We start from the raw sequence: 9,300 nt of genomic DNA on the forward strand, positions 1-9,300 counted from the left end.
AAAATCGTCTCATAAATATCCAAATGTTAAATGAAATATACAGAAGAATGTCAGGATGACAGGCCTGTGCCGAAGCTGACAATCCGGAGCCCACGCTCGACGGATGCACATTTTAACTAATGAATGGAGTGCTTTCCGCCGCACTCGCGCCCAAATTGCGCTCTGCAAAGCCCATCATGTTCGCGGTGTAGTGGAAAGCCATATAGTACTTGTCGAGGAATTGCGTTCCGGCGAGCCAGGTAGGCATAGATCCTGCGTCACTCGCCAATGGGTTGCAGAAGCCGTTCCCGTTGTCGCTTGACGTGTTGGCGAGATCAAACGTGTAGTTGCGGTTCTGTGAACCGTAGAAATTCAACGTCATAGTCGAATTGCAGGGGATCAGGAAGTTCCCATTACTGTCGGGGCCTTGCGCACCGACCAGGGACATGAGTGTGAGCCAGTCATCGTGGGGAAGGTCGAGGAGGGCCCCATAGGCGGTGTCGAAGGTGACGACGGGATGACTGAATAGATCGGTCGCATCAATTGCACTGGAAGATGAAGATGCTTGAACGACACGTTGGGATGCGGGACTTTGCCATTGTCCTTGTGGATCCATCTGAATCCAGTCGACCTCGCCCGTGAACTTATTTGCATCGAGGCCACCAATTGATCCTTGCGATGAGACACCAGTTGGAACTCCCTCTGAGCCGTCTAGTTGGTAGAATGCCATGACGGCGTTGACGATATCTCCTTGCATAAACATGTTCTCCAAGAAGTTGTTGTAGTTACCAGCCCCGCACTTGGCATATGCAGACTTCGCCATGCCGAAGTTTCCATCGAGACTCTCTCCTGTTGGGATTTCGGTGGCAGCACCCAAGGTCGTGTTCGCGGTGGTGATATTACCCCAGGTCAGGCTATCAGTCACCCGCCATGAAACTAGAGTACTATTTTCCGGGGCGTTGTTGTTAAATACGACGGCGTCCTGGATGCTGGAATTTTGGGATCCAGGCCCAGGGACGTATTTATTATGTCCAGCGCAGCTGTCCGAGTTGCACAGGTCTGATACGACCCAATCGTTCGTTGAAGTAGTGGCGAGCAGCACATTCAGTGCAGGCGTGTTGCCGCCCAGAATCATCGGCGCATGATAGGCAAAACCAAGAGGTACCGATGAGATGAAGGTATTGGATGGAAACGTGGGAGCGGGAATGCTGCCGCTGAGGACAAATCGATCGACATTCAACTGTCCGAATGCCTTGACAGACGGGTCCTCTACATTGGTAATCGTCAGGGTGTGGATTCCGTTGGAAAGTCCGGTGATGTTCGCCAGAAGACGAGGATTTTCAGTGCCGTTCGTAGAGGCATTGTTGTAGGAAAACTGGCTGCAAGGTAGACTGTCGATGCAGAGCTGTGCCAAGCCGCCATCGGAACGTTGGTACCCCCACCATTGCAGCGCCGTGAACGGATCTGAGCCCAATATAAATATGAGACAGGAGGATGAGATGAAAAACGAACAAGGGAATGTGACTGTGACAACTCCATTGTCACGATCACCAAGAAGAAATTCGGAACCACAGCCAGCAGAGCCTGGCGCAGCCAAGAGAGTCCAATTCGAAGACGGTGAGTAATTGACTTCTGAATCTGTCGAGAAGACGATGTAGCTACCCCCGGAGGGGTCGTTACCGTCCAAGACAAACCGATCAACTGTCATCTGGCCGAACGCCTTCACCGATGGATCTTCAACGTTTGTCATTACAATCGTGTGGATGCTGTTCGACAGCCCAGTAATGTTCGCGAGCAGGCGAGGGTTTTCAGAGCCGTTAGTAGAGGCGTTGGAGAACGAGTAGTCCTGGCATGCACCGCCATCAATACATATTTGAGCCACGCCTCCATCGGACCGCTGATAGCCCCACCATTGGAAAGTCGTGGATGGCTCTGTGTACTCTATCAGCTGAATTTAAATGCGAATGAATCTGGCATACGAGGGAACGTGAACGTTATACTGCCATTGTTGTGAGGTCCGAGAAGAAAGGATGACCCGGTGCCAGTCGAGCCTGGTGTGGTGAGGAGGTCCCAGGACGAACTCGGGGAGTACGTGATATTCGGATCCGTCGAAAAGACCGTGAGAGCGTGGGTGCAATGAGCGAAGAGAACTGCTGTTGCGCTGAGCACAGCCAGTCTGTTGAAAAGAGATACTAAGCTAAAGGAGTGCATTGGGGTTGACTGAGCGTTGTCGAAAGGGAAACACGTCTGAAGACAGTAGACCGATAGCTGTCCAGAGCATCTTATACACACGGCGGAGCATGTACGCCAGTCTCAGTCAGCGGTATTGTGCCCGACCCGGACAGGAGATCGCTATATTGCCCGACCCGGACAGGAGGTCGTTATATTGTTCTCTGACATCCTTGCCATAAGAGCAGATGCAGACCAGCGCAGACATTAATATTGGAGGAAGGCGGGAGTACATCCGGGTTTCAGGACCGCACCGCAAATCGTAGGTTAATTTTATAGATAGGCGCTCCGCGCAGTCCTGAGGCTCGGTCTGGTTTAATTTGACAGATTCCGGATCTTTGTAAGCGAGGCTTGTATGCATCCAAAACGGATGCATTTTCGTGTCGAATTAGCCGTACCAAGGTTACAGGAATAAGGTGAAACAGTCGAGGACAGGGTAGCTGGTTGATCCCGGTGTATGGGCTAAGATTATGGACTAAATAGATTGAAAACCCTGAAACGAAAGCATCACACCACATTCACTAGGCCTAGGGTCCGAAAAGGCTCTTGATGTAACGTAGTTAATGGATGACATCCCGTAGCCCCGAGATACGTAGAACCCCAAAATGGAAGCACTTTCGAGGGGTCGAAATCACATGGTGTGCGGACCCCCCTTTCCCGCAGGGTGCGCACTAACTCCGCACAGATTCATAGATTTGGGCGAGACGCATGCTCAACGCGTGCCCTTTGCTTCCGCAGGCACGTCTTAATGTATGCTTCTCTCTTCACAACATCCATCTCTCTCTTCTCTCTCTTCTCTCTTGATTAACTTCACATATGGCTGTTCCACAGCTCTCTACCAGTTGTATTGAGGAGATGGTGACTGCATCTCTGGCCTCTGACAGCAGCCCTGTCATCCTCCAGCTGCTCGAGTGTAGTGAGGAGCTCAATGCAGACAGTGAGGTGTTCGACCTGCCTTACTTCATGTCAGTAGTGTTTCCTCCAGGCTGTGCTGAAACTAACCTTTTAATAGTCTAACATTATTGGATGGCACATCCTTTGTGACGAAGGTGGTGCTGCACACCACTGTTGTGCCCAGGCTGCACAATCAGGAGATTGAGGTGTACGACATGATCACTTTGACATCATATGAGAGGCTCATGGGTCCCAGGAACTGGTGTGCCCCTTGTTCAAACTGCACAGCCTGAACTTGTTCTAACCCTGTGCCAGCATTGCCTTGATTGTGAACTTCAAGCTGTACACAACTTGGTCCAGTTGGATCTCAATACCTCTTGCTTTCCCTCATTGGTCAAACATTGTCTCTGACTGGCAGGCATACCACCATTCTCTGGGCTATGCAACTGCCCTGTATGAATTCCACTATGTCTGGCCCCAAGTTCCACAGTCTGCCCCCCCTCCCCTGACAATGCAAGTCACCATGATTGGCAGGGGGGTAGTGCCCCCAGACCTTATCACTCCCATGCTTCCAGTTGTTCCCCCACCCCCAGTGCCTGTTCCCACCCAGGTTGACCATCTCCTCCTGATTGATGCAAGCCTGGATTGTATTGCCCTGTGTTATTATGCGTGGCACCCTACCCATGTCCCTGGGATCATGGCACAGCCTGCACCTCTGCCAGTTGTACCCCCTGCACTGGGTACAGCACTGTTCATTGGCCCCATTCAAACAGTTTGTATGTACCAAGCTGGGTACATGTTTAGGTTGTCCTCTCTGTCCATCCATTTATTAGTGCAGCCTCAATGTCACCATCAGGATCACAAGACTATGGAGCAAGGACAAGGGAACAATCGACATTCTCTACCATGATTTGACAGGTGAGATCAACCTTGTTGTGTGCTGTGCTGTCCATGCCAAATTTGCTGATGTTGAGGTGGGTAAGGTGAGCTTCAGTCTGTGCATCCTTCCATGTACTTAATCTGACAATAATCTACATCAGGTATATACAATATTCAATCTCAATGCAATTGCAGCAGTTCAAGAGTACTGCCATTTGTTCCACAGGTCCCAGCTCAACTTCCACCAGCAGCAAAGTGATATCACTGAGGTTAGTAGGCTGCACTGTTGCTCTTTTCCTGTCTGACATTCTTATCAGGTTCCTGACAATGGGACAATACTGGAATATCACTTCAACATATGCCAAATTGTCCAAATCCCTGAGCTACCAGATAAGAAGTGTATTGGTGAGTAACAGGCAGTGAGGCGCAGCCTGAGACTTAGCTGACACAGACATGCCCTGCATCATTGCCAACACTAGCAACATCATGCATGGGAAGGCACCAAGGCATGCAAGCTATGTGAGTTGTTTGTATTACTACTACAGGCTGTGCAGGCTCACCAAAAGCAGGGATATGCTGCTGGTGCATGTACAATGCACATAGACATGTGGCTCCTGGACCACACTGGTTGCTGTATTTGTTTGGTTGCGTTCAATGAGTACTAGGCCTAGTTTAAAGGGAAAGATGGCAAGCTGGCCCTTCTCAAGAACGTATGCATCAACAAGCATCATGGCCTTTCCCTCAAAACAGTGTCTGACTACATGAAGATTGTGTGGAACCCTGCAAGCATTCTGGGGTACACTTCTATGGTCACCTGGTAAGTTTTATATCCATAACCACGCTGTGCATCCTCATGAGCTGTAGGTGGGACTTTGCGAAGGAAGATCCTACAGTGGCACCTCTTGAGTGTTGCCTGCAGTGCAGACGGCGCAGCCTCTCTTGCAACTTGCCAACAGATCACTCTTCCCTCTCTTCTTACAATTGATCAGGTCTGTACTCAGCACCTGGATAAGGGAGAGATCCCTTCCACATTCCAGATTCAGGGCCAAATTGAGATTGACCAGCAGAAGAGCATTACTTATGCAGGCTGTGCCATGCCCCATTGCAACATGAAGAGTATTATACCTGCTGAAGGTGCAAATGGGATGTTTGACTGTGTGACCTGTGATCAGAACTATATGGCCCCAGTAGCTAAGTAAGTATTTTATTCATCAGTGTGTGTTGAGTTGACACGCAGCCTTTAGGTACTGTTTGTACTTCAATATTGTGGACACTGAAGGGTGAACACAATGTGCAATTGCATTTGATACTGCCACAACTGCCATGCTAAATATCAATGCAAAAGTCATGAGCATGTTGTACACAGACGCATAAGTCTGCACATGCACATCAGTTGGCACAGCCTCACTGAAGCTCCCTTCAGAGGGGTTACCAGCCCATACATGCTTGCAACCTGGCTCAGGCTGCTGAGGCTCACTACATCTTTACTGTTCAGGCATCAACAAGAGGCAGTGGGTGCTGGAAAGGATGGAAACAGTGGATTGTAATGGAGACTTGGAAGATTGGGCACACATACAATATTGACAAAGACAAGTAGATCCCCCTGGCAGCAGCACTGCCTATTTACATGCCCATACATACAGTAGATAGCAATCCGTGTACATTACAATGCAGGAGTCAGCTAGGCTGCGCAGCCTGTCTGACTCAACAAAGAAGTTCAACAAAAAACCACATAGAGAAAAGATGTTTTTAGGGGTTTCATCTGCAAAAGTGTTCTTGACCTCCAGGACACCCACGTCAGCTTGCATGTCCTCTACTTTCAAATCTGAGACAGCCTGTGCAAACCAATCATGTCATCAAAGGGAACAGAACACAAATACATCCAGTTCTCTTCAAGAACAACTCAACAAATGACAGCACACAGCCTTTCTCCTCCTCACGTGGCAGCTAGCCAATGAGCACAATGTGGCAAGATGAGCACCCTGATGAGCATATCTTACCAGGCACAGCCTGATGCCTTGTCCATGCATGTCAGGGAAGACATTGTTTTGGGGTCTTGTACCCCTTATCACATGTTCTATCCCTGCTTCTCCTCATTTCCAGGCCTTCTCAAAGTGATCCATGAGGCCTGTGCAGGGTCACATCATGGGTTGTGGCATGGGTGCTGTGTGGATTTCCACCATGCACAGCTTTGTGGCTGTGCATTCCATGCTGTTCCATGGTGGTTCCTACCACCTCTGGCTTTTCCTACCTCTGTTCCATGGTGCTCCACAATGCCTGTACCCATGCTTACTTCTAGGCAGCTGTTCCTACTAAGACTCATTGGCCTTATGCCACGGGAGTATTTATATGGAGCCTTTAGGGCCTCTTTCTCCTCAGATATGGTCTCTGAGGAATCCCCCACCATAAGGAACTCAGGCACTCAGTCAAATAAACCAGTTACCTCCACTATCCCACCCTCCTGCCATACTCAGCTACACTCTTGATATACTCTGCTATACTCATCTACCCCTGGCAGCCTCGTTATTGTGGTGTGCCCTCACAATGCGGTGACACACCATGGACAAGGGTGTGCAGTGCAAAGGAGGATCAAGCATATATCATGACAATGGGTGTTGATGTGGGAACCTTTGAATATCTCCTGAAAGCTGGCTTTGAAACCCAATGGAATACACAGCCTATACCCTGATCTGATGTGGCTCCATCTGGAGAGGCAATACTGCATGTTCAATCACTCAATGCAGCTGGTGCTCTCAGCCTCCTCCTGTATTGGCTCAATCCAACAATGAGTGACAAATTGCTTGCCCAGATCTTTGCCTTGGTACCCTCCTGCATCACTCAATATCAGGAGTTTGCACTGGGTATGATGCTGTGCATCCTCTGCACCATCCCAGAAGGTCAAATAGCCTGGCCAAAGGGGGAAGAGTTTGAGAAGCTTTCTGATCTTGTGACAGCAAGGCACCCACTGCTCAAAGGGGCTTTTGGGTCAATGGATGGCCTCAACCTGCCTACTGCAACATCTAGTGATGACTGATGGCAAAATGTGCAGTACACCAGGTGGCTGCATGGCCATTTCACCAGTAATGTATTAGTCTTTGCTGCCTGAGGTATGTGAATGTAGCAGGCTGCGCAGCCTAGCCTGGCAGTTTGCTGATCTTCTACAGGAGAGCTCATTCATGCAGTGATCAATGCCCCTGGAAGCTGGCATGATGCAAGAGTTTCTTCTGCCATATATGAACAGCTCAAGACCAACACACCAGAAGGATTTTTCCTGGCTGCTGATACTGCTTTCCCACATAACCGGAGCAGCCTGCGCACCAAGATCATGACCCCACTGAAAAGTGGGTCATGCACAACCATGGCAAACCTCAAATTCATCGAACAGCTTGTGTCATACTGCCAATCGGCAGAATGGGGAATGCATTCAATCCAGGGCTCATTTGGTTGCCTATGACTACCCTTAGAATCAAACAATGCACAGGCTTGGCACAGCCTGCTTGAGACTATCTTCTGCCTGCACCAAATCAGAGTGTGCATGGTCAGTGTCAATCAGTTGAGAACTGTGTATGAACTGATTTGGATGGAGACAGAGTAGCAGAGATGGGTGTGGAGTAAGCTGAAGGAGATGTGTTTCCCTGACATTCAAAAGGCAGACCATGTGGCACAATTTTATTATATTGTGGAATGCAGTGACTAACTATGAATGAGACATGATATCAGGCTGTGCCATGTTGAGAGTGCACATCCTCAGCATGCACAAACCCATTCCTACCTTGTGCCATCCACCCACTGGCATTACCCATACCCATCATTATCATGCACATCTGATCTTGGTACTTGAGCCTCACCTTGGCAGCATCAAGATGTGATTGTGCATCCTCCAGAAGTTGCACTCAAAGCCCTTTGATAATCTTGTCTTTGTTGCACAATACATTGACAAGTTCTTGCTGCTTGTCCTGGAGCTGTGCCTGGAGAGAAGTGATCTCACTTTGAAAGATGGCATGCTCAGCTTGCACCTGTGGGTCAAATGCCAGTTGAACATTGCCAAGCAGTCCTGGATGGTTTTCCAATTGAGACTTGGGAAGGCCTTTCACAAGTTGTCATTGCTTGATGAGCACCTCACTTGTGGTGCTGGGCATGTTCATTCCATTGCTGGAGTATTGAGGTGTCAAAACAGCAGACTGCGCAGCCTGATGTCCTTCCTCATGGTCTGAAAGGGGCCACTCAATATTGCTGAGATCACTGGGGTCCAGTGGAGCAGTGTCATCTTGGAGATTACCCATTTTGACTTGGTTCTGGTTGGCTTGTTCTGCTGCCTTGGCACAATAGATAAGCTGGGGCATCTCACCATTGCCAGTTGGCTTGGGAATACATGCAAGCTGGTGAGAAGTGAGAATGTAGGCTGCACAGCCATAGTGGAACCATGCTAACCTCAAAGAATTTGCATTTGATGCTTTCCACAGTCCTGGTGACCAACCTCTGCTCACCCCAATAGGACTGCAAACCTGCAAGGATGCAATCCCAGTCATCTGACCTGATGGGAAGATGTTCCTCCACCAGGTCCAATGTTTTTGACAATTCACCCTCATTGTAGCCTTTCAAACCTGGGATGCAGCCTTGGCTCATGCATTTTGTTCTCATTGGTATGCTGTGCCTTCTGCTTCATGCCAATGGTGGATGGCATGGGTGCCAGACGTGCAGGCTGTGCAAGGGTATGCTGAGGTGTAGGGGAATCATTTGCATTCAGGTGGTGCACCCAGTTCAATGCATTGGGTAACACTGAGGGATATGACGTGGACAACACAAGGGTGCTCTGGGTGGTCCCTTCGGATTGTTGGGATGGTGGCTCAGTGTAGTTGGCAAGGTCAGGATAGGTGTCAGGGCACCAGCCCATTGCTTGGTCAAGAGACATGACTAAGCCTTTATGACATGGAAGTAGCTGGTATACCTTGGCATGTGCTGGAACCTGCTGGAAGGATTGGATGGTCAGGTGACCTGCTGTGCATGGCTGTGCATGACCTCATATGACCTCATCCTTGGTCATATGACCTGATCACCTGACTAGGCTGAGTAAGCAAGATGTTCTAGCAGGTTCCACCACAGAGGTATAAATATAAGGCCTACTCTGCCTGGGGACTGTCTCTTCAGACTTGGTCTCTTAGGATCATCCACAGGTACCTATACTGTAGATAGGTCTTAGTCATCAGGTCTACTCCACTTCCTTGTTGCCTGCTTAGACTCTTGGCACTCTTAGGTGAGCAGACTTAGTCAGCCTGTGTTGTCCTAACACCCCATCTGCAACTGTTTCCTCCTCTTCCC

The 9,300-nt window shown here is 49.3% G+C and overlaps 3 protein-coding genes across 3 annotated transcripts; 2 read left to right on the top strand and 1 right to left on the bottom strand.

Annotated features, from left to right (window-relative positions):
• On the bottom strand, positions 1-2,190 carry DACRYDRAFT_114809 (acid protease; the record flags this gene model as incomplete). The annotated part of the gene is made up of 3 exons (XM_040769880.1): positions 1-1,443; positions 1,492-1,911; positions 1,959-2,190. 3 exons carry the CDS (start codon positions 2,188-2,190, stop codon positions 113-115), a joined length of 1,983 nt encoding a protein of 660 aa, XP_040631386.1. The 3' UTR covers positions 1-112.
• Positions 2,191-2,813: 623 nt separating this feature from the next.
• Positions 2,814-4,966, top strand: DACRYDRAFT_14545 (uncharacterized protein; the record flags this gene model as incomplete). The annotated part of the gene is made up of 11 exons (XM_040771040.1): positions 2,814-2,846; positions 3,040-3,173; positions 3,221-3,364; positions 3,463-3,874; positions 3,936-4,085; positions 4,143-4,250; positions 4,299-4,386; positions 4,433-4,500; positions 4,536-4,569; positions 4,660-4,798; positions 4,846-4,966. The coding sequence occupies 11 exons, from the start codon at positions 2,814-2,816 to the stop codon at positions 4,964-4,966; spliced, it is 1,431 nt and encodes a 476-aa protein (XP_040631387.1).
• A 1,800-nt stretch (positions 4,967-6,766) lies between these two features.
• On the top strand, positions 6,767-8,758 carry DACRYDRAFT_87671 (uncharacterized protein; the record flags this gene model as incomplete). The annotated part of the gene is made up of 4 exons (XM_040776823.1): positions 6,767-7,004; positions 7,146-7,424; positions 7,446-7,512; positions 8,704-8,758. The coding sequence occupies 4 exons, from the start codon at positions 6,767-6,769 to the stop codon at positions 8,756-8,758; spliced, it is 639 nt and encodes a 212-aa protein (XP_040631388.1).
• Positions 8,759-9,300: the final 542 nt, after the last annotated feature.

This window comes from Dacryopinax primogenitus (genome assembly GCF_000292625.1).
Source record: "Dacryopinax primogenitus strain DJM-731 SS1 chromosome Unknown DACRYscaffold_4, whole genome shotgun sequence".
Classification (NCBI taxonomy): Eukaryota; Fungi; Basidiomycota; class Dacrymycetes; order Dacrymycetales; family Dacrymycetaceae; genus Dacryopinax; species Dacryopinax primogenitus.